Source organism: Lycorma delicatula, chromosome 5 (genome assembly GCF_047948215.1).
Source record: "Lycorma delicatula isolate Av1 chromosome 5, ASM4794821v1, whole genome shotgun sequence".
In the NCBI taxonomy this organism is placed as follows: domain Eukaryota; kingdom Metazoa; phylum Arthropoda; class Insecta; order Hemiptera; family Fulgoridae; genus Lycorma; species Lycorma delicatula.
Window position 1 is genome coordinate 158,507,881 of NC_134459.1, and position 26,715 is coordinate 158,534,595.

General features: G+C 27.5%; 1 protein-coding gene across 1 annotated transcript in view; it reads left to right on the forward strand.

The window, feature by feature from the left end:
* tw (Protein O-mannosyl-transferase 2) overlaps positions 1 to 26,715 on the forward strand; it is an 83,546-nt gene that overhangs the window by 52,938 nt on the left and 3,893 nt on the right. The window contains exons 9-17 of the mRNA XM_075367397.1: positions 1,871 to 1,953; positions 5,366 to 5,475; positions 8,380 to 8,643; positions 11,575 to 11,726; positions 15,184 to 15,272; positions 21,585 to 21,733; positions 22,109 to 22,265; positions 23,605 to 23,745; positions 24,676 to 24,787. Coding sequence (XP_075223512.1) covers positions 1,871 to 1,953; positions 5,366 to 5,475; positions 8,380 to 8,643; positions 11,575 to 11,726; positions 15,184 to 15,272; positions 21,585 to 21,733; positions 22,109 to 22,265; positions 23,605 to 23,745; positions 24,676 to 24,787 — 1,257 coding nt within the window. The remainder of the gene's footprint in view (positions 1 to 1,870; positions 1,954 to 5,365; positions 5,476 to 8,379; positions 8,644 to 11,574; positions 11,727 to 15,183; positions 15,273 to 21,584; positions 21,734 to 22,108; positions 22,266 to 23,604; positions 23,746 to 24,675; positions 24,788 to 26,715) is intronic.

Sequence of the window (26,715 nt, forward strand, 5' to 3'; positions counted from 1 at the left end):
AACATTGTTGCTTTTCGTGGTGACTGCTTTTAAAGAGTTGTCTAAACATCACTTATTATTAGTTTCATTGTTTGATTTGTATGTTGTTGTTCATGAACCCATACATTTGTCATTAACGCTTCTGTAACTCGACACTGTAACTACTAGTGTCAGCCAATTTAGCACAAATGTCTTTTACTTGAGTGTGTGACATAAAAAACTTGCCGATCGACCCCAACAAAAATACCATACGTTGTAAACACATATCCTAACTCATATTTATCATTAATTTTAGGGATACAGTGACTTGCTGGCTACACTGTACTATTATATAATGCATACCAAGAATATGTTCTTTTGTTTTGTTATTCTATTCTATTTGTTTACTATCTATTCTTTTATTATGTATAATTTATTGTAAATTATTATTATCTTATTTATTATGCACTAGTGTGGTGTACTGTTAATTTTTGTTTTTACTATTTTTTTTTTATTCCATGAGGGTCATACAGTAATTAAAGATACAAATTGCTTTGGAGCTAAAACAGTTTATTTAATTAGTGTGACATATTTTCACTTTTCAATAAAATTTCCAGTAACATTAATACACTTGTCCATCTCTGGATTAGCTTATGCCTGCTGCAAAGAGATTTTCGTTTTGATTTCAGAGCCGATTTAGCTCATTTTTTTTGGCATCGTTATTGCCATTAAACTTCTTATCAAGTAGTGCCTCCTTCAATGGACCAAGCAAGTGGAAATCCGATTGAGCCGAGGCAGGACAGTATGTGAAGAGGTGAGGTAGTACTTCCCAATGCAATTTGTCAATGGTTTCTTGAGTTACCTGAACTTTGTGAGGTCAGACATTATCATGAAGCAAAATGATGCCTTTGTGGTGAGATTCAGGGCGTTTATCATAGTAGTGTGTGTTGAGTATTGTTCGATGATCTAGAAAAACAACAAAAACCAAGCCTTTTGCATCCCAAAAGATTATGATTTTTCCTGCTGATGGCCAGTTTCAGAATTTTTTCTTGATGGTGAACCTGTGTGCTCTCACTCCATGCACTCATTGCCTTTTTGATTCTGGTTCATAATGGTGAATTCATTTCTCATCTCAGGTTAGAATACTGTGAAAAGAAGCATCACTTTCTTGCTGATACCATTGTTTCATCTCTGTGCACATGTAAAGTCTTGCCTCCTTATGGTGATCTGTTGACTCTCTTGGAACCAATCTTGCATTTGGTTACGATACTTGAGCTTGATAATGTTATGAACTGTACCAACACTTATTTGTAATTTTTCACCTATAATCTCAACTTAATCCATTGGTCTCCTTGGATGAGAGAGTCGTGCATGTTTCAAGCACTGGAGATGAAACAATTGGATGTCCAGAACAGTGGTCGTCAGTCAAAGTTTGACCATCTTTAAATTTTTGTATCCACTTGTAAAAAATTCTGTTTTCATACAACCTAGTCTGTATTGTTTGGTTACATGAGAGTGTTAACTGGTTTTTCATTTTTGCAAAAAACCAGAAAGTAAAAAACTGATCACCGCAAGCTGTTCAACTAATTCGCAAACTTCAAGAGGACTTGTCATCATAAAATGAGATTTTGAGGTTATAAACAAAGTAATTTTACTAAGACAGCTGATTAAAAGTCACCAACCTATTATTCTGAAAGTATCATAACTGAAAGTATCTCTTGCCAACTGTTTTGCCTCCATAGCTATTTGTGTCTTTAATTACTGAATAACCTTTATAGTAAAATTAAATAATTGGTTTCTATTTGTTTAATTTTAATTTCATGTTGATTGATATTTTAGGTACTGTTTAAAATGTCAAAGTAAAACTCAGAATCCCATTCAATTTCTTTTAATTGAAATTTTCTTTTTTCAGTGGAAATGGTGATGGATTTTACAGTTCTGCTTTTCAGTCTCAGCTTGAAGGAAACTCTTTACATAATGCAAGCCTACCAATAGGTGTGTTTTTAAATAAATAATAAATAAAAGAAATTAGATCTTTTATTTTTCCCCTTTAACTAGAAATGGGACATAAATGATTGATTGTCATCTTTAGTTATTGGGAGAGTATTGATTCATTTTTACCTCTCTGGTGCATTGATATAATTAGTTGGAGATATATCATTCTAAATAGAAAGAGTACTGTTCGTTTATTATATCTTGTCACAATTGTATCCCATTGTGTATAGCAGCTGTTTTAGCACTACATAGATTAAATTGGCCTTTTTACCTGATGGTGTTGTAATACAACAATATTATAGCTATTCTTCTAGTATTTAATAATTATTGTATTGGCTTCTGTATTGTTTATTCTCTGAATATGTTGTACAATTTAAGTTTGATGGTATGAAAGATAAAATTATTGTAATGATAATAAAAAAAGGGACAAATTAGGAAAAGTATATTATTTAGTAGAATGGATTTTGGACTTAAAAAGAGATGATAATGGAGAAATACTAAATTTAAAATGTACTGTTGTGTTTTTGAAATCCTAAGAAAGAGTGAACTAGAGTTTGAAGTTTTAGAAAGAGTAAAGAACTTTTGGAAATGTGTAAATATATCTGAAAGTTGTTAATTGCTAAATATTTCAGAATATGTTAAAGTATATAAAATAGATATTTAAGTTTGAAGTATACTTTTAAAAAAATATGCAGAAATTTGAGTTTATCTATCATTAGTTATTATTTAAAAATTAATTAACATAAAAATAAATGTTGCTATAAAAATAAATCTTGTAATGTAAAATAATGTATTTAAAATAATTTTAAATAAATGATCAGAAAACTTTTTAGATTATTGGATAATTTATTTAATATATACACTGCATGGTAAGGTTCTCTCTCATAGGATGAAGTATTATGAATGAAAATATTATTTTATTATATATTACTAGCTTTTAAGAAAAAGTCATTTTTTAGCAGCAGAAATCATGTATTTGTAATTATTATTAATGCTTGAAATGTGAGAATTTTTAATTTATTGAAAGGGATTGGTCTACATGAATTACATATATTGGTATCAAACAATATTTATAGTCCATTTTATATACTAAAAACTCATTCAGATTCAGATATAATGCATTTCAGACAGTAAGTATTATTATTATCTTTTATAATCACATAGGATTACTTTAATCAGTCCTTTATCCAAGTCAAGTTGGGACTGTTTAGGCCTTACAGTCCTCCCAGTACTTTTTCATATGTTCCGATCTTTGTGCCCTTTAGTGTTAAAAATGTTTTTTGTGTTGTGAGTTATTTTTTGTGAGTATGAAGCGAGTGTTTTTGTTTTTGATTTTCTTGACAGTAAGTACATATAGCCATAATAAATTTTTAATAATGAAATTAACCTTAGAAACTGAGTAAAATGTTTCAAAGCAAAAAAAAATTGGTTTGATGATATTGCAAAGAAATCGGTATGGTCATTCCATGAAAATTTGTCATTTAAAAAGATCCCCAAAAATTTTACGTAATGGGCAATAGAAATTCTGTTACCATTAATGGGAATATTTTCCATGCAATAGCAATATTTAATCCACTTTACAAGCATACTTGACAATTCATTCAATAATGAATAATTTTTTGAATTACCAATGAAAGATTTTCTTATCTTCTGATATAGATACAATTCCATTATTAATGAAGAGTTTAACAATGAATGCTATGATTTTTATAAATGATTTGAAACTCATTTATAAATATTGAGAGGTGCAAGGGCCCAAAAACACTGCTCTGGTAGACTTGATAAACTAAGCTTTACTGAAATAGCAAAAAGCAAAAAAAAGGAATTTCTTTTACCTCTTATTTAAAATATTTAATGGAAATTGGTTAAATCCATGTATCAGTATAGAAAAATTTTCTAAATTCATGTTGAAGATTGGTCAATGTATAATATTTTTTAAAAAAATATGTTGAAGTATAGTTTGCGTAATTTAAAAAAAAATAATTCAGAAAGTAAAAATAATGGATAACATTCCATTTTATTGTGGTATATGCAAACTGGGTAAAAAATTCTCTTTGTCTTTTTGTCATCTAGATTAATAATTTTAATGAAGTTTTCAGAAAATATTGTGAATAAATTTTAATATGGATAATTTTGGATATAAGTGGTCACTGTTGGTTATGTATTTTTGTATTATTTTGCATTTTGTGCTGTGTATTCACTGATTTATTCAGTGATTTTAAAATAAGTGGAATGCAGAAAAATGACACCATGTGTTCACAAGGTTAGATAAAAACTAACTGTTGAAGCTATCTACTATTTATTTTATAAAATGCTTTTTTTTTCCCCCCTACATCCTTGGGCCGGACATCCAATTAAGTATACTCGGCCCAGAGACGTGTCTTTTGACTCTAAGGCGGTCTTCCCGCCCACCGGTTTTACACCCGGCACTGCAGGTCAACCGCCCCGATACTAGATCTTTTCTTGCCTGCCTCTAATTCACGCCGATGAGGGCAAAGCCCGGCTATGCCGTTCCCAACCCCCGCCGACAGAAACCAGGTCTCGGTCCGTATGCCATTTGCCTCAAACCCTATAAAATGCTTACCCTGTTATAACTTCACCTGTGCTATATGGTTACTTGTATTACCTGAGATTGAGAAGCCATTGGCCCGAATGAGAAGTCCAGCACCATAATGTATTATTTACACGTTGTAATAAATAATTTTTGGATAACATTTCCAAATAACTGTGATCTGTTAAATCGAGAGTGTACCTGATACATGCAAAATTAGTCTTCAACCTACTAAAAAATACTCTGTTTGAATTTTGAAAATTAGACGATTGTTTGCAGATATATTATAAGAGTGCCTCATTTCACCTCCCAAAACAGCGCCATGGGCACGCCATTTGTTACCAGTTGATGGTGATGATTGGTCTAGCCTCCCATGAGTTGCTCGCATACTTCACCACTCTAGCCTCACATGCAGTCCCCATGGGAAGCCCATTATTGTTAAACAAACATTTTTTTAAATTTATTTAATATTTTAAGTAAATTTAATTTTATTATTTTTATAATATTATTCATTCGATTGATTCAAATCATTCATTTAAAACCCAGCTCTGAACTGTAATTCTATATAGAGACTCATAGATCATTAATACAATTCATTAATGTTTGTGCTTCAACCAGCAAATCTGTAGTGTAACATATATATATATTTCAAAAATAGAGATTTATTGAGATGAAATAATATATCTAAAAACTTCAGTTTTGGTTGCGATTGATTGGGTGACTGATTTTTTGGTTTATCCCAAACAATCAAAAACTCTCTTCTTCTTTATATAATAGTGGAGATTATGTATTTAAACTATTTTTCTTGGTTAATGCATTTTAAGAGAAGATATTAATTGACTTCAATATGTCTTATTTCAGATGTTGCATATGGTGCAATTATTACATTAAAAAATCATCGTACTGGTGGGGGTTATTTGCATTCACATTGGCATCTTTATCCAGAAGGTGTTGGTGCTCGTCAACAACAGGTTTGTAGATGTATTTTATTAATCAAATGAAATTCATAAATGAACTTTTGTCATTACATACGAAAAAACAGTATCCAACCTAATTTTCTTATGTGTAAAAATTAGTAACAACAATTTAAATTACAATATAAAATAGTACTATGTAATTTCAAGCTATAACTTGACTGTTTAATGTTTTATGAGTTATTAAAATTTTTAAAAGTGAGGAATTTTTAATTTTATACCTTTGAAAGTGATTTTATCCTGTTCTGTGTGGACTATTTAAATTTAAGTTAATTTTAAAGCTGAGGAAATACCCTTTCATGTGAGGTGTACATATATGTGTGTATGTGCGTGTGCGTCCATGTAGTTATAAAAATGTGACATACATTTATTTATGTATTACTTTTTGAAAAGAAATAAATTGAGTTTCACAAACATTCAGCTTGGAAAATGTACCTAGAAGTAAGGAAAATTTTTCTGTATGTTTTAGCTTGCATTTGCAGAGATATTAACTATTCTGGATTATCCATAATTGCTATGCATTTGTTACACATATTACATAGCTTTATATATATATATGTTATATTACATAGCCTTATTTTATTATGGAAGTTTAATTTTATATGTTTATTGTAAACTGCTAGAAGCAAAGATGAAAGAAAATAAAGAATTTCAGTGTATGTTATTATATTAATGTGTAATCAAATTAGGAACTTGAAATTTCATATTTTGATATAGTAATTTAAAATTTTCATGTAAATCTAAAAGGATCAGTTTGAACATATTTTATGATGGTTTTACATGAAATTATACAACTTCAAAAAGAAAGTTGTAGCTAAATTGATTTGCATAAATCTTATTGAATATTATTTAAATTTACCTGTACAGGCTCAGAATAATCTGATTGTTACAATTTTTACAAGTTTGATTAGGTCATCCAGATATCAGGAAAACTTTAAGCTTCTTTTGATTACTTAATGCATTGCCATAAACACCCAAAGAATATTTGAACCAGTTAGAATGAAACTTTTTTTAAATTATTTTATAGACTGAGGGCTTAATGGTATGGCTTAGTTAACTTAAATTAAAAAATAAGTATTCAGTTTTTTAATCTTTTTTTTTTATTTGCTTATGGTTTTGAGCAGCATGCACATATTTATATAAAACATTTTTTGATCTGTAAAGATTTCTTTATAGATCCATATTAAAAATATTTTTAAAAGATGGAAAAAAATTCCTTTATGACTTGCCCAGATTGTTATTTTACATTTTAAGTTATAAGTGAGTTCTGTAATACATACGAAAAGTACCAGTCTTTGCTGGTACTCACACTTATTAGTTCATAAGTAGTAAGTTCACACTTAGTAGTTCATACGTAGCTAGTAATACACTTATTAGTTCATAATTGGTTTCTTTTTGGGAAGTATCCAATATCTATGGTTTTTTGTTAGGCTGGAAGTGCGGAGAGAGTTAAAAAATGTTAAATGTAAGGGTAGAACACGTGGAATTTATGCTTTTTTTAAACCCTAATTCAAGATAAATAATTATGAAAACCAGAGCTTGGTGAACTGATCCATTAATAAGGGGTTGCCAACAAATTTTGAAGTATATACTATTTGCTTTAGTTTTAAAAAGTGGTAAAAAGGAAAATTAGTAAATTACTGGCAATATGCTGGAGGTTTCTAGCATTGTTTAAAATGTTCCTGATAATCACCTTATATTAAAAAATTACTAAGATCAAATAAGATATTAAAAAAATATTTTATTTAGTTAATCAATTAAGAAAATTAAATAACAATTTTAGTAATAAGTAGTAATAAAATATCATGCATTAAATGTAAATTAAAAGTTGATGAGGCCTTGCAATATTGTATACACTGATAGATTAGATAGAAAGAAAAATAGCTCTACTTTTGGACAGTTGTACAGCTCATTCATTAGTGAGTTATAACTTAAAAAGCTAGAATTATTATTTTTTTGCCATTGAATACAACGGCATTAATACACCCCTTAGATCAGGCAATTGTAAAAACCCAGGCAATTGTAAAAAGTTTTATGTAGAAAAAATATGAAGAGGATAATAATTCAAGTGATAGGTGAATCTGTCTGTGAGAAGACTATGAATGATTGATAAAGATTGCACTTCTAGATGCTCCTCTTATCTTATGCAAAGCTTGGAGTGGATTAAAAATTGAAACCGTTCAAAAAAGCTGGATTTATTGTATTCGATGACGCTGTGTCGATAAGTTCATTGGAAGATGTGGATGATAGATAATAATAATCATTGGATCTTTATTGACGAAGACATTCCTGTTAGTGATGATGAAATTGTTTCAGAAATTATGAATGAAGGGCTGGAAGAGGATGAGATTGAAGAAACAGGAAGTTTGGCTGCAAGCACCATCGTTACAAGAAATAACCGATATGCTATCAGCTCTATAGGAAAATGTTGAATTACGCAGAGGAAGACCAGAATAGTTCTGTGATTTTAAAAAAAACAAAATAATGCCTTGGAATTACAGAATAACTGAAATCTTTGTAGCATACAAGAGATTGACCTTTGACACTTAATTGAATCAGTTGCTTTACCGACTCACTTTTATTATGTACAAAAGTGATTCTAATAAGCACATCTACTGTATTATCTATAAGATAATAATGTGAACTTTCTGAAAGAAAAAGAAGACAATGTTAATGTTAAGACGTTTTCTTTTTATAAAGATGTAAGTTATGTTATGATAAATCTATTTCTTTCTGTACTGAACTTACAAGATAAAAAATTTAATCACAGTTTGGTATTAATTGTTTTTATATATGTATAAAAAAATTTTATATATATATCAATTTTTTTTTACGCATTGTAATTTGATTTAATCCATTAATCAGATGTATTTTTTTAATGAGTTTTTTATTTATTTTTAGATAACGACTTATACTCATAAAGATGATAATAATAAATGGTTAATTAAGAAGTACATTAAAAAGAGCGAAGAAGAAAATAACAGTAGTAGTAGTAGTAGCAGTAATAATAATACTAATAATAGTAATAATGATACTGATATTGAGTTTGTGCGTCATGGTGATTTTATAATTCTTGAGCATGTTCCAACAAAACGTAATTTACATTCACATAAAGAACATGCACCTGTTACAAAGAAACATTATCAAGTCACTGGGTACGGTGAGGTTAGTATTTATTCATTTATTTTTCCTGTTATTCTCACTTAATCTTTTTTGCTGCTTATTTAAGAAAAAGATGTTTACATATTCAACTAGATAATGTTCCTGCTAAATTTACTCCGTAGGTTATTACAATTAAAAAGTAATAAAAGAACCTAAATTTACTACATTTTTAATAATAAAGATAAAACAACAGAATGGTTAACATAAAAATGACAAAGAAGTATCGAGCAACAAAAACATTGGATGATATTATGCACGTACTTACAGTTAAAGATGTGGATTATGAACTAATATTCCAGTAAAAAACTTACCAAAGTAACTTTATAAACTTTATGGAACTAATAATTGTTTTTAATATTCTTATTTATTATATTAATCTGATCAACCCAAGTACAGAATTAATAAGATAAACTAGGATGACACCTACCTTATTTCATAATCCAAGCAAGAGTGCTTTTGGTGAGTTCCTCGCATCATCAGTTGCTCTATATAATTTTTCTAATATTTTGGTCCAAACTACGCATTAAAATTAAAAATCCTATACTATATATGAGATTTAAAATTTAAAATTGTTAAAAGATTCTTTTCCAAAAAATCAAAACAGAAATAAAAATAAATTTTTTTTAAATTCAAAAATTTTAAATTGAAAATTGCATTTATAAAAAATATGAAGTCATTAATAAAATAAAATTAAAAGTCATAATTAAAATCAATAATAAAAACAAAATAAAAATCTATTTAGACTAGCTGGCCAAAGTTATGTAACTGTCATTTTTGAAAATATCTTATTTATTAATATTTTTAAAAAGTATTCCGTGAAAAAAAGGATTTATAATTATACTATCTGTTGAATTAAAGAAAAATGGTTACAATATAGCAGTGATGTTGTAGAAGCATTAAAAAAATATTACTGCGTTGGTGTAACTGTTTTACTTCAATGTATATAATACATAATTATTAATATTACATGTAGTAATTATATACTTATTAATTTACTATTTAATTAAGTAGTAAAATCAATTATTTAATGAAGTAGTACTTATTTACTATTTAATAAGTAGTTGTTTAAGGTAAGAAATGTTTCACCTTAATCTAATTAGCAGAACATTAGAGTTACTGACAACTTCAGTTCCCTTATATGTAGTATTTACACTGTAAATACATGAATTGCATGATGGTTGTTCAATAATTAAAGAGACAAATGGCAAACCGTAAAAACTATTTAGTAGAATAGATTAAAACTGTCTGGCATTAAAGTTGAATCTGATAATAGTAAATATGGGCTGATTAAAAAGAATTTCCTTTATTACAACCCCTTTTGTTTATTTAAAAAAAATATCAGCTTTTCTTGAAACATGTACCATGGAATGACAGCATGCTATGATAAGATTTTATTTTCTGAAGCTGTAAAACCAGCTGAAATTGACTCATAGTTATTAAAAAAAGTACGGTAAAAATTGTAATAACTGTACAAATTTTTATAAGTGGATTAAATAATTTAAATCAGGGAGAACAAATTTAACAGATATTCATTGTAGAGGGAAGTCAGTGGAAGTTTCAAATGACACTTTGCAAAATCGCATCAATATCTTAAATTGGGAAGTTGCTGAAATTTGCAGTGTGAACATTAATAACATTGTCCATTCTACTATCTATGATAAGCTGATTTACTGCAAAACATGTTCGAGGTGACAGTCAACTCAAAATCATCCAAATTCATATTTATACAGAACTTAAACTATGGTTTTCAGCAGAAGAAATGCTTTTTTAGATCATATAAACCATGATAAAACTTCATAGTTTTGAACTGGAATCCAAACACCAGAGTATAGAATAGAAACATCTGAGTTCACTTGTCAGGAAAATATTTAAAACCTAACTTCAGTCAGTAAAGTGATGGTAATGGTGTATTTGGGACTATAAAGACCTAATTTATTACTATTATTTAGAAGAACAACATACAATTAATAGCAAATACTATTCTGACATGCTAGAAAGTAAAGTGAGACCCGCAATAAGGAGGAAACATCCTGGTTTTCTCTCAAAAGGTATAATCTTCTGCACAATAATACTCATCCTCCATACCACCCAAAAGATATTAGAAGCTTTTCAGAAGTTGGGTGAGGAGGTATTGCTACGTCACCTTACAGTCCTGATTTCACACCATCAAATTCTTTTTGTTTGATCTCAAAGAGTATTTACATGGCCCAGATTTAAAGAATGTGTATAAGGTGAATAGTTTTTTACTACTGGAATAAGAAAGCTCACAGAAAAATGGAACAGGTGTCTAAATTTAGCGGAGATTATGTTGAAAAGTAGTACTTGTTTCATTGTCATTGAATAAATAATAATGTGTCTCATTAATTATTGAACATTCCTCTTATATGTTTGGAAGATGAATAAATAAATTAAAACACAGGTTAATGAACATGTGAGAGAATTTTATGCGTAAAAAATAATGGTAATGTAGCATATGTATTATGTAGAATATTGTAATTTAATTTTAATAATAAGACAATAGAAAATTTATAAAAAAATATTGTATTTGCAGATATTAAAAGTATTATAAATTAATGAATTTACAAAAATTGAGTATGTGGGAGATTTTTGATATTAGTAAAGAGCAAATAATTTAACCTCGGGAATTAATTCAAATTTTTATATAAACTGAATCTTGACAAAACTAAGATGTTTTTAAATAATATTTTATGACAAAATGTTTTAATAACTATACATAAAGCTGAAGATGGAGGTATCTCCAAAACATCTATTCCAAGATTGAGTTAGGTAAAATATTTTTTATATTTATTGCTTTTGGTAGTTTAATGAATGATTAAATTAAAGAATAGTGAAAATTAAAATTTGTGTGATGCTAGAGTCACATTTTGATTTAAATAGTTGCATTAATGTGTTAATGAATAAAATTTGTTACAGGGTGGACTTGGTGACTCAAATGACGTTTGGAAAGTACAGATAATTGGTGGTGAAGAAGGTGATATTGTTCACACAGTTAAAAGCAAGCTGAAATTGATACATGTTTTACAACATTGTGTACTCACTACTACAAACAAGCAACTTCCAAAATGGTACATGGTGTTTAAATGATTTAGCTTTATGTTTTTATTGCTAAGTAGTATATTTTTTCATATCTGTTTCAGTAAAATGGTATTTAAAAAAACATGTTATGAATTTTATCCTAAGCAAGTAAAGTTAAGTATCTTGACATGTGCTTACAGAGTAGGTATGAAGGTAACTAGATACTAGATATGAAGGTAAAATAAAAAGTTATTGGCTGAACCTGAGACTTGGCTAAGTATTCTAATTGCTGGGAAAGTTGTCACAATTGTAGTAAATGAAACTTAAACTTCATCTATAGATTGTTTTTATGTTAACATGAGGGTTATTTCAAAACTGACTAATAATTGAGTCGACTGATAAAAAAATAAAAATGCAAGAAAAATCTTTATTATATGTAAATCATCTTCCTACCTATATCACTTATCTGGGCAATTACTACAAATATTCAGGTATTTGTCACATCTCAATAATAGCTTTTGCTGACCATCATCAAAGAAAAACAGGGTATCAGACGTTTAATTTGAAATGAACTTCTTATTTCAAAATACGGGATAGCCAGCTAAACTTTCATCTCGGTGAAGAGGTGAACAGAATTTGACTCAAAGTCTGGGCTATTGAACTAAGAGAATGTAAAAGTCAATATTTTTCTTTGAATTTTGCTGATATTGATCAGGAATACAGAGATTTTGGAAACCCAGTCTGTCTTTTCCAGTCCTATAGTCATTCCCAAAATTTGAGGAATTTCATTTGAAAGTTCAGTAATTTGTAAAATGGCATGTTTATCATGAATATTTTGTTCAATTTTTTGAATCCAAGTGCTGCTTTATTTCACTTGGATATATTCAATAAAATGAGTACCAGGTAAGTTTACAGATTATAGATTGATTTTATTACAGATTGCTGATGGCTATTGTGTTATCATAATGTGATTTTAACTAGTTATTTTATAATTCTAATTGCTTAATTTAACTAACTGATTTATTTCACTATTCTATTTAACAAAATCTCATTTGAAGTTAATTTTAGGGTAAACCTTGTGTTTTCATTTCATACAAAATTGAAACAAATTAGGAGATAGTATTTTTTTAGATGATTTCTTCATGTTAGATGAAAATTTCTTGTGACAAGAATTAAATTACAATTTTAAACAGTTTGCTAGGTATATGTTTCAGAATTTTTCCTTCTTAAATTAATGAGTGATGACTAGAAGGATAATCAAGCTAGTTGCTATAAATAAATTCATATATTATTAAACCCTTATGTACTGGTGGATTTCAGAATTGGCTAATTCCGGTTTGAGATTTAAATTGAGTACATGTGAACCATTTTCAGTGGCTGATGATTAATCAGTAACTCTATGCTCTTTCTAAATTACAATTGAAAATAGCTGGAGAAAAATTCATGAAGGACTGAGTGAAATAAATGAACATATTGGAATAATCTTGGTATTTGAAAATTTATTTTTTGTATTGTGAATATCGCAAAAAACTAAAGGATAACTGTGAAAGTAATCTGTTTTTCTATTACTTAAATGCAATTGCTTTCCTTTGATGAATAAGCTAAATTATAATATTCTGTTGCAGCGCTAAATGGTTTTATTGTTTTAAAACTAAAATTCTTTTCCTTCATGTTTTGTAATGTAATTTTTTACATAAAAATTCAAAAAATGATTTATTCTAATTTTTCTCTTCTCATATCATGTGGTAGGTCCTAGGCATCACTATTCTTTCCATTTATTTGTGTTCCAAATTCAGATTCTCTTCTCTTGATACATTTCTCTTTGCGTAGTTGCAAGCTGTGACTTCTGCTCCCTTCAACAATTCCTTTCTCCAATATTCCCTCAAGAACTGTTATTGGCAATCCTTTCCTCATACTATGTGTCTGATGAGGAGAGTTTCACTTTCTTCTTTGAAAACAAAGTATTCTTCCCTGCAATGATATCTAGTGTAATTATTAGTAATATGAATAAATGTAAATTGCTAAATTAAGTGAGCGTTGATCACTTTTTTGAAAGCTTTGAACCACTTGGATAAATTGTTACAGATCATATATATGAATCTGAATATACTTTGGTTCAAACCTGACATCATCTAAAATTTCAATAAATGAAAGTGCTTAAAAATAGTTTTAGTGTATTAATAACTCAAGTATTGTGTGTAAATTTAAAAGCCTGCCTCTACGCTGCCCAAAATACATTAAAAACTATTAAAAAGTTGGGTTCGGAAGTAATTTCAATTCTGATTTCATGGTTCAGACACCAAGGAGTACAATTCTCTTTACTACTGGGATAAAACTCATAGAAAGATGTGACAAGTGCCTAAATGTAGCGAGGGATTATGTTGAAAATAGCCTTAGTTTTTATCATTAACCCCTGATCGTAGTGAAACAAAATAAGGTGTATTTCACCTTTGCAATGTATGTTCACAGTTCTCTCAGTACCTATTGCAGCTGTCAACTTAGTTCTTTCATAGGTAATATTTGTCATGTTCCCCTAAAGGTTTTGAGCCATAAATGTCATATAAACTTTTAAAATCTTAAATTTAATTTTTTTATTATTTTTAATGTTTTACTTTATTTTATTAATGTCTTGGGTTTTTGAAATTGGTAATTTTATATTTTTTAAATAAACTATTTGTTAATTTATAATTTAAAGTTATTTGTCCTTTTAATTATCAAACAACCTTCATATTTTGTCAAATTTAAATTGTGATCCAACAGTTTATGTTTGCTTGTTGTATTAGCCTATTTATATGTAACAGTAAGCAGTAAATTAAAAAATAAAATGTGATCTCTAATCTCAAAAATAAAGTATTTATTATTGAAGAAGAAAATATACTTCAAGATTTATTTTTCAAAACTTTGGGTTAAATTTTTATTGCTTGAATTGAAGGTCAGCTTTTTGGATTTACATTTCATTTCTGTAAGCTGTTTCTGAAAATAATTTAATGAATTAGCTATGAGTATATTATTATCATGAGCCATATACCTCTAAAATATGTCTGAATAATTACTGAAAAAACATCTTAGGGATATTTTATAATGTATATTTTTATTTTACCAGCATGCCAATGTGCCTGTAAATAACAGTTTTGAATATGATGTTATTGCGGTAGTGTTAGTTCAGAATGACTTTTCTTGTTGTTCTTCAAATAAAATTTTAATAAATAATAATGCTGTTCGGGTCAAAAGTAACTAGTCCCTATCTTTTAATGTGGCTGATACCTACTTAATTACTGCCTATTTTTTGTATAATGGTAGAATTTCAGAAATGAGATTGGCTTTGAGGTGACAAATATTTACATAAATTGAATGGTTTTGTAATTTTTAATCAGTTATTTGATTGTCTCTTCATAATAAGTAATATCATGAATTACTTTTTATGTAAATTGCATCATCTCCTTGATAAGTTACAGGAAATCTGGAAATTTTTTGTTCAGACTGTAAAGGTTTTTTTTTTTTCTTTAGGGCATATGAACAGCAAGAAGTGACTTGTAATCCTAATTTAAGAGATAAGAATGCTGTATGGAATGTTGAAGACAACATGTTTCCAAAGTGTAAGCCCTTAACTAATTTTGTCTTTTATTATTGTTGTTTTATCCTTTTTTTACCTTCCTAGTTCAGTATTTTCATATGGGAAAGTATTGTGGTAAAAATTGACCTACATCAGATTTTTGGTCCCTCGATTATTTTACCGATTTCAAAGTTCAAAAAGTAAAAATTTTAAGCACAAAGTTTGTGTATATTAGGATAAGCATTTTTAAATATATGTTGATGTATATTTTGCATTTTATTTATTTTTATCTAGATTTCACCACAATTCATTATGTGGGAAGCACATCAATTGTGTCTGGAAAAAAAATATTGTGTCTGGAACAATTTTTATTTTTATAAGTGTAATGGTAACAATGCAATGCCATTAAGACCACCTTAAATATTTGAAAATTTTTCCCATGAGATTACGTTAAAGATACTTCTTTTATCTTCTTTTATTTTTTTCTTTTATCAGTCGACCATTTTTTAATCAACCAGGTAGACTAGGTTGATGCTAATCTCCATTCCCTCCGTTCTGTGCTAATCTTTTAATTTCAACACAACTACTACATCCTTTCTGCCCTTGTGTCCTAAATTATATGTTTAATTTTAATGTTTTATATGTTCAATTTTTGTGTTTCTCTACAACTTTTTCTTTTCACAATCTCTTTATTAGCAAACAAATTAAACTTGAATATTTTCTTAATATATGGCCCATCAACCTAATTCAGCTCTTCACAAGATTCTGAAAAAATTTCTCTCCTCTTATTTTTATTAAGACCTCTTCATTTTGTATTTTATCAACCCACTTAATTTTCAACATACCACTTTAACAACATATTTCAAAGGCTTTTCTGGTTGCCATATAAATTATTTCTTAATCATAAACTTTACAAATTCCTTTAAATGGTATTAGCATCTTCAACTATCTCCTAAGACAAACTAAGTTGATTGAGAGGAAGAGTCTGTCAAACACAAAATAATTACAATTTTCAACCGAAAAATCAAATAGAAGTTTTTTAAATTCCAGAGTTTGATAGAATCTTTTCAGTTAACCTTTTATTAGATAACTTTTCAGCTATCTAGAAATTTTTTTGTGTAATCTTATACTCAGATAAAACTGTGTATTTTCATAAAGTATTTACTTAATAAGTAAAGTATTACTTATTTTTGACATACATTCCATAATTATATACATAAATAGTGGTAGAGGTAGCCGCCCAAGTTGCTAAAAACTTAGTTTATAAAGTTTCCTGGCTCATAATCTGATGGTAATTATGAATTTTATTTTTTTAGAAAACACATTTGATTGTCAGAATAATTAATGCAAACTACTATACCATAATTCAGTAGAAAATAAATAAAACTAAGTAATATATGTAATTAACCCTTTAAAACATTCACTTTTAATGAGTGCAGTTTATTGTCGTACTTAGTACATAAAGTAATGGTGGCTTGGCATCCTTGTATTTTTTTTACTGTTAACCGAGTTAGTTACTGAAAAGATACATGTTTTTATTTTTATATTTGTATTCCTTTTCAAGTAGTCCATGATTGCTTCTCTTATTTTTTATTATTCTTATTCACCTTAGTATGTTGGTTCCAATATCTTAATATGTTAAAGATAATACTATATCAAATCCATTGTTATAAATATAAAATAATTTCAATGTTATTAAAATAAAATACATATATTAAAAATAATACTAATAAAAATATTAAAAAGGTTTTACACTCACTTGTTTAGATAGAAATACATTAATATAATGAAATAGAATTAAACAAACAAATAATACTCCCCACTGAGCATTTTTAACTATATAGAAGACTGCAGCACAACGTGTTTTTGCTTTGATTAGTGATGAAGCTGATTTCATTTATAAAATTTTGTTAACAAAATTTCTGTTAATATTATATAAAAACCATCGCCCTTCATTGCATGATAAAATCATTACACAGATCCAAAGTCACTATAACTTTGTATTAAATTTTATATTTATTTCTATAGTTGGTATAAAATTCTATATCTATTATGTTCTTTTAACGATATTTCATTTTATTGGAAATTATGTTTTCTATTATGAAATTTTGAATGATATTATGAATGTACATGTAATTATGTTGCCCAGTACTGGAATAATTTAATCTTTAAACACAGCATTCTCCTTTGTTCTGTTGTCATCATTGCCAACTGTTAGATTGTATTTTTGTTATGTTTTTAATTAAATTATCATCTTCGAATGTGATCTGGTAGGTCATCATTTTTTATTTTTGTTTAAAATATTATATTGTTTATAATATTATTTTAAATTCTATTAAAGTTAATAATAAAAAATAGATCAAATGAAAGACCAGAAAACACCAGTGCATAAATAATGAACATTTGTTCATTTAAAATAAACTTAACAATTACAATAAGGTTTTAAAACTTACATGTGAAATAAAATAATAACAAAAAAATACATTTTTTAGATATTGAAATCAAAATAAACATAAACAATAATGTAGAAACAGCAGTTTATAGAAAACCCACAACAAATAATATTACAATACATTTAAATTTTAATCACCCATGGTCAAAAAATTAATACATTTAAAAGCATGATATTTAGAGCAATTTATTAAACAATGAAAAAATAAACTAAACTCAAAAAAGATATATGAAATAAAACAAATAGCAATATTTAATGGTTTCAGTATGAAATTTTAGGAAAATTTTATAAAAAGCAGAATAAAAAAATACCAAGATATAACAGCTAAGAGATAACACAGAGATTAATAATCTCTTTATGTTAAAAAAAATTATTAACATACATATATGATAAAAATAATTTAAAAAAGCATGTTAACCAAATAATCACATTATAATAATAATAAAAATAATGTAGAGGAATTAAGAGAATTATACAAAATTAAATGCAATGAATCTAATAATATTTATATTGGTAAAACCAGTAGATCATTTTTAAAAATTTGCAGAACATTACACAGCATTCAAAAACAAAAAAGAGGTGTATCTAATGATGTAGCTCAGCAGCAGCTACTTCAAAACCAAACATAGTATTACAGATTGCAAAAATAGTGTAGATATTTTGGAGATTTTTAATAATTATAAAAAAAATGAATATAATCAAGGAATATTGCATTTATAAATATAAACTGATGAACCACCAGATCACATTCTAAGATGATGATTTAAGTAAAAACATAATAAAAATACAATCTTACAATTGGCAAAGTAATGACAATAGTGCAAAGGAAAATACTATTTTTTAAAGATTAAATTATTCTAGTACTAGACAACAAAATCACATGTACACTCTCATAATATTGTTAAAAATTTGACAATAGAAAACTTAATTTTGAATAAAATGAAAAAATCATAAAAAGAATATTTTTAATGTAGTTGCTATAGAATTTAATATGAATTGAAGATGCAAGAAAAATTACTGTGTTTTGCTGGTTTATTTTTCATAAAATATTAAATATATATGAGTATATTTAAGGAAATATATTTTTGAGCTAATAAAAAATAAATTATTTATAATTCCAGATATAGGGTGGTGCACAAAATGATCCAACATTTAGTTTTGTGAAGAAATATTTATTTGAACCGCAATACAGGAAAGTAAAATACAACATGTTTACTGCATACCTGGAGATTATGTTTTGCTTATCACATGTTCAATATGAGTACTGTCACGTCTAGCAACTTCTTCAACATGAACTGCTATATTGTCAATAATTCAACGACACATATCTTCAGTTATTTTGTAGCATGCCTCAATGATCAGCACTCGCAGTTCCATCACTGTACAAGGATGTTTAGGACAAATCTATTCCTTTAGAAATCCTCAAGGAAAATAATCACACGGATTCAAATCAGGACTGTTCAGGGGGGGGGGGAGTTCTGTCCTTACACGAAATGATTAGGATATTGGTTTGAAATGACATTTGTGTTAAAAGTTTCATGCAGAAAGTCTAAAACAACATTAGCTATGTGTAGTCTGGCTCCATCCTACATGAACCACTTGTTTTCTAATCAAAACCCTTTTGCAAGAAGCTGAGGAACAAAATTTTTATGTAGTATGTTTAGATAATGTTCACTGTTCGCCGTCTGTTCATAAAAGAATGGCCCTATTACCCCATGACCTGAGATAGTGGCCCGTACTGTAATTCTTGGAGTATGATGCACCTTTTCATGAAGCATGTGTGGATTTTCAGAAGTCCTAAAACATAGATTTTGTTTATTAACAATCCCCGTCTAGCTGAAAATGTGCCTCATTTGAAAACCAAACATTGTTCAACAATACATCTCAGTTCACAGCCTCTTCAGTGAATGCCATTCTTTGATGTTTGTTGTCAATTTTTCAAAAATTTCGGGAACACCACTATTTTATACAGATACAAATACAAATTAGTTTTTAAAATTCGCTGCACAGATCGCTAAGAAATCCCAAGTTTTGCTGTTACTTTTCTTGTTGATTTGCTTGAGCTCCTCAGCAATGCTGCTCTGACAGCTTCGACATTCTGTGGAAAATGAACATTGGCAGGCTGTTCACTCTTATTCTCAAATATTGAACTGTCACTGTTAAAGTTTTCATCAAGTCTACATATTGTTTTAAATGAGGGCAACCACCGAGCTTGAGAATGTGCAAAAAACAGTCTTTGTATAAGCACCACATATTTTGTTTCATTAAAAACAACACAGTCATTATGCACTGTTAAACAATCATTCTTGCTTTGTCAGCCATCTTGGAACGATACACAAACAGCGTGTTAAACTGGTATTCATAAACTGTTGTTACTTCTGCCAGCATGAAACACATTAGTAATTTATTAATCTAAACAATTATTGCCAAAACAAATGTTAGATCATTTCGTGTGCCACTCTGTCGGAAGAATTGAACAGATACCCTGATATATCTTGATATATATTCCAGATATATATTTGGACTCGTTTGTCTGTTGGAGCTTGCATACCTATCGGACCTTGTTGACAACTCAGCAAGGAGGTTATTGCTTTTTGTTTAGTATATATATAGCAGTGTTAGGATAATGTAATAGTTTCTATTAAGTTGAATAGAAACCATATAATATTTCCAAAATCATACAGTCATAGAAATGTATATTTTCAAGAAAGAATAACATTTACAGTTTTTAAAAATTTGGTTGTAGAAGATAATTAAAAATTCCTTTGCCAGCTTGTAGAAATACCAACTACAGTCTGAAATCCATCAAGGGATATGCAACTGTTTGTTTATTTTTTCTGCTATATATTTTTTTATTATTATTATTTTGTATTTCATCTTAGGTACAGCTAATTTAACCTTAAATTATAAAATTTGATGTAATTGTAGCTTGTGTGTTAGGAAATTAAACTTATTAAAATATTGGAAACATAGATGAAAAGAGGAGAAATATTGAAGACAGATACTGCTGTATTTTGAAGAAGGTTGGAATTTAATGAAAATTTTACTTATAAAGCTTACCAAAAATTGTATATCAAAAATATTATTAAAAATTAATTTTAAAGAAGTACAACTCTCTCCTGAAATTGGGACTTAATTTTTAAAGTTTTTTTTAATACTATTAATTTAAAATTATTTTTTCTAAATAAGGCATTATCAGTGTGGAAAGAGTTTTTTGCTCTCTCATTAGGGGAGACTTTTGGAGAACATTTTATGGAACCTTAAGACAAATTATCTTAATCAGGGTTTACAAATTTTGTTTCTCATTACATAAAAAAAGAAGTAACATGTAATTTAATAAAAAGATGTGATGTAAGAGTAATTTTCAACTTTACACTCTGAGAGGGATTAAATTTTAAATTGTATTCTGGTGATTTATTTTTAATTTTAAATAACAGTACATCTTTATCATTATTTTTTTAAAATAATAATTATTATTTTTATATATTTGCATTTCATTGATTTAAAAAAAATTAAATCGATAGTTATATCTTCTACCAAAACTTAAAAAAAGTTATTCAATTTTAATATTTTTGAATCAAAAGAGGAGGTTTTTATGAGTAAGAAGCTTTTCCTTTTTCTTTATTTACTTTTAATAGTTTTCTTTTTATTTCTTCATTATTTGTAAAACTAACAGTGTAGTGCCTAAGTCTTTATCTTCTAAAGGCTTATATTCTCATTTGTAACTAATTGACCTTTTATTATATTTCAGGCGGTAACAGCTAAATATTTATTTTGGTAAGGTGTCTTTTAAATTTTTATACTTTTAAATTTTACACTATAAAATTTAAGAGTAATATATATAACTATTATTATGATAATTTTTCTTAAAGAATTTAAATTTACTGACTTAATTTTTTGCAGTACCTAATGTCAGTTTTGAAGTCTATGCACCTGGATTTTTAGAACGCTTTATTGAGTCACATGCTGTCATGTTTCAAGGAAATGCTGGATTAAAACCAAAAGAAGGTGAAGTTACATCGCGTCCGTGGCAGTGGCCTATAAATTTTAGGGTAATTTAACTTGAAATAGTTTTAAAAGTTAAATGTAGGTTAATGTTTTAAAAAAATAATTAAGTTAATACTTTACTTTCTGATAATACTAAATAAATAAAAGTGTTTTTTTCCAGAATAAATTTATGGTTTGGTAGGTTTAAAGATTTATGAAGAATTTAGTGTGTGTATATATATATATATATATATTATCAGGACCACAATAATCTTTCTTTACCTTCAAAATGTAAACATATCACATAAATACATATATAAAATTTACTACAAAAAATCGTATAATATCTTGAGTTACTCTTAAGAAATGAATAAATTGTTTTATTCAAATTTTCTTGAACCTATTTTTTTTTTATGTTATTTTTAATTTAAATTTTTCAGGGTCAATTTTTTTCTGGCAATACATATCGTATTTATTTACTTGGTAATCCAGTTATTTGGTGGAGTAATTTGGTATTCCTTGTTGTATTTTTTTTCACCTACATATTTAATGCTGTACGACATCAACGTGGTTATACTGATCCAGAACCTTTGAGAGGTAATTTATATATTTTTCTTCTTATCATGGGTCTTTTCTTGTATCATTTTTAATTACTGTATTTATTTATTTTTAAAATCATTTATTATTAAATATTGTATGTATTAAATTATGTAATTGTAATTTTTTCCATAATAGGTCCTGTGGGACGTTTTTTGTTTATATTAACATTTAAAAACTAAACATTAAAATAAAAATAAGGGTCTTAAGAAATATAAAAAAATTATAAATTATTGTTACATTTACTTAGCAGTTTCTCAGTAACTAGATTTAAATTATTAACCTTACTATAAAAAAATCCAGTAAGCTGTACACTTAAAAATAAAGTTCAGGAATGGGATTATAATTAAAATTGTTCTTGTTATACAGGCAATATTCCTGAATTTTATGTGTTATATTGCAAAAACTGTAGCTCACAAAAAAGTTAGCCCATACATTTGTACTTGATCCACTTAAGGATCAGTTATGAATTTTGCATGAGCAAAGAACAGTCGATGCAGTATCTGTATAGTGTTCACATCACTAAAAGTAAGTTATGGCAATATGAAGGCCTAATGATTTACAGTTATGGATGACAAAATTATAAAGAAACCTAAAAACAGTATGTAGCATTAATTTTTTTTCAATATAAAAACATTACATTTTGGTTTTGAATAAAATAAGAAATAAACATTCATCTATATTTTTTATGCCTCAGGTAAACATTAATTTTTTTAAATATAATTAATTATCATATCTTAATTTATTGGTATTTAATGTTTACATCTAATTTAACATTTTTTCCCCTTATAATTATTTTGATTATAGTATTATAAATTTGTTATGTATATTTATGATCAAAAATAAATTTTAATATATAGTGTAATTAAGTTAGCATTTGCTCTTGAACATATTGCATATTTTGGATATGCCTAACATTTTGTTGCTCATGGTTTTGCACTTGTTTCTATAGAAATTGATTTAAGATTATTATCTCTTATAGAATTAATAGATGAATTACCTCCTACAGAGTTAGTAGAACTCCAGATGATTTCATATGTGTCCAAATATCATATTACATTCTGTTTATTTATAGACAATTAAAATGTTGATAATGATGATTTATTGTTTAAACTTATTAATTTACAATAGTTGTTTCAGAATTTTAGAACTAAATGCAATTGTATCTTATAAAAACCTTTGTTTCCTTTATCACTCTACATATCTAAACATTTATAATCGATGTGAAAATGTCATCATTTACTTGATTAAATACTATACCCAATGTATGTTTACCATTTAAAAAAATTATGTATTTATCCATTATTTTATAATTCATTTGTTTTTTTTTCTTTAATAGATATGAAGAGTAGAATGACAAACTGCTGTGCTTGGTTATTTGTTGGTTGGGCTCTTCATTATGTGCCATTCTGGGCTATGGGAAGAGTATTATATTTTCATCATTATTTTCCTGCATTATTATACAGTTCTATGATAACAGGTACTGTACGTTTAGTAATAATATTTCATTGTATTAATTCAATTTGATTATTCTCAAGATTAAATTTGTATTTTGTTGTTGTCTCACAACATTATAAAGCTGTTGAAACTTAAAAAAGTTTGTTATAAAGATTTAGGCCAACAACATCTACTACATTTAGAAAATCTGCTAATAGTTGGACTTTAGCAACTAAAGTATACCACTAACCCGAGCATTTAAATATAAATATATAATTTTTTTTTGTAAATATGAAATTGTTCTCTAAGGTGGCTTAACCTTACTTCAATGCTTGACCAAAAAATCTTGGATTAATTGTGTTGAGTGGTTGGATACATTGTATGATTCAGTTGCCACTTAGAAGATAACGTGTAAAATAAAAATAAGATTTTTAAGATTTAAGAAAATTTTACAATAAGATTTCATTTTATATTGTATTACATAGCTACAATGAATTTTTTTTTTAATTTTGTTAGCACACTACAAGAATACATTAGAAAGCAAAGTAAAGAATGGGTGGTGATGATGATAATAATAATAATGTCTAATATTTTGAAAGAATCCGTTTTTAAGATTGTAAATTTTTAAACTCTTTTTTGTAGATTTCAGTTTTTTTTTCGGTACTGTTTGTTTTAGCAGCCTATTACAAACATAGTGTGCCATTTAAGTAAGCATCATTTGAAACTCAAAGAATTATTTAATTCTTAATATATTATTACATAATTCTTAGAAATTCTTAACGTATACTAAGAACTCCTATATACACTTCCAGTAAATAACAGTAATGTATTAATATTTGTTAAACAACATTTAAAGTTTAAAAAAACTTTTATTACTAATCTTTCTCCTAAATATTTTGTATAACTCTTGTGGTTAAGTTTTTTTTTTGGATGAATTTTATATATGTATATCTTCTGTGTCGTATTTTTGAAGGTGCAATATTAACTTATTTCTTGGAAAGTCTTGCCTATATACTGCCTGGGCAATGGGGAAGCACTGTTTCTCATTGGTTTAACGGAGTGATATTTGCAACCACCATTTATAGGTAAGGAGTAATAATAATTGATATTATGAAACATATGCTTTCTTCATTTGCTTCTGTTTTACAGCAGTTATAGGGACCTAATATCTGTAACAATAATCTCCCTTTGTGTTTTATTTTTTCCAACTCAATATACATAAAAATTTTATTGTTGAAATTGTAGTCAGTGAGTTCCTATCATTCATCAGCATGTGACTTTAGTAGCAGAGTAGTAATGTTTCAGTCTTTCATCCAGCATTATTCAGCATATTTTAGGTGTAGCAAAGTACTTACAAAGCAATGTACTTACTTACATGCATGTTTTATTGTTGAACAGGGCATTTCAAACAATTTTGTTTACAACACTTATTAACTTCAAACAGGTTGCACATGAGCACCTTTTGTGGTGCATAAAATGTCTAGACAATATTCTATTTCATACCACATTGGAGTTCATTTCATTAATTACACCTTCGATTCTTCCTTTTAGTTAATTGAAGTTGACAGCATTTTTTGCATACACCAAAACAGCTGTAGGTGCATACCAAATCTTGGGTGTGTAGAGCTTTGCAAGCAGTGTTATGAGCCAGTTGGATAAAAAATGACTCACTTGACTCATTCAATATAAAACTATGCACTGTTTACTTAAAAATCTGAATATTTTACTGAGCAAATTTTTAAAATAATACTGTGTAACTTATAAATAAAATAATACTGTGTAACTTATAAATAAAATACTGAGCATTCAGTGTTTTTTTGCTGAGCAATAAAGTATTAAAATACTGATCATTTAGATTCTGTTCATTACTTAATCAGTCTGTCTTGATTTTTAGTAGTTAATAATGGAGGTGGTGTCTTTATGTAGTTTTTTTTAACACAATATAAAACCTTGGATAATTTTACCATGATTGGTCATAATACTTATATTTTGTGAAAGAATATATTTTATATTTTAATTTTCTCTTACCTAAGAATGTTTTAAAGCTTTAACATTTTGCAGCACTGCTGGAACTGAGAAAAGTTTATACTGATGTTATTGAGAGTTTGGTTTGGGCAGTAAATTATCTTAGCCATATCCGGCTCTTGGAAGGAAAACAAGGTGTTGAATGTTGCCAAGCGTATCTGACTTTCTCTTTTTCATTTCCCTTCTCATCTCTCTCACTTGCACATTGCCATTGACCTAGTAATTCTTTTCTCTGAACGTTAAGTGTCAGCCTGTTCCCGAAATATCTTTTTTTATTTTTTATTGTAGTCCTGTTATATTAATATATTTTTATTATAATTTTTTATAATTATTTTCGATAAGCTACAATGTATTTATTTTATTTTTACATTAACAATTTACAGTGGTTATTAATATTATAATAATCATTACATTATATTATTTAAATTGGAGAAAACAACTACCATACAGTAAAAATAATTATTATAAATAAATACTGTGGCGTTATTCATCAGAAAGTGGTTGAATTCTGTCCATTTCGTCATTTTCAGAGCTGCTGTTTGAACTGGAAGATAAACCAGATGATTCTTTTAAATTTATAATTAAATTATGTATGTCTACATTCAAGGGAATTTTTTCATTGCATGGCTTCATATATGAGGCCTGTAAATAAAGTAATGAGACTAATCTTTTTAGCAGCCAAAGTGGCAACACTGTAAAGTTACTAGTAAACATATGTTTATATGGACAGCTGATTTATGTTGGATATTAATATTTTTAGTTTATTGTTGCCACATGAGAAGTAAACAAATTTTTCGTGAAATGAGTTTTTGTTGTGAGTTACAAAAATGAGTGATAATAATTATGAACAAAGTTTTGCAAATCAAATTTTCTGTTAAACTCTGCGAGAATGCTACTGAAACTTTTTTTAAATTGAAAAGGGCAGAGATGACGTTCTGTCATGAGCCCAAGTTTTTAGGTGGTTTAAAGCATTTTCAGATAGCTGGGA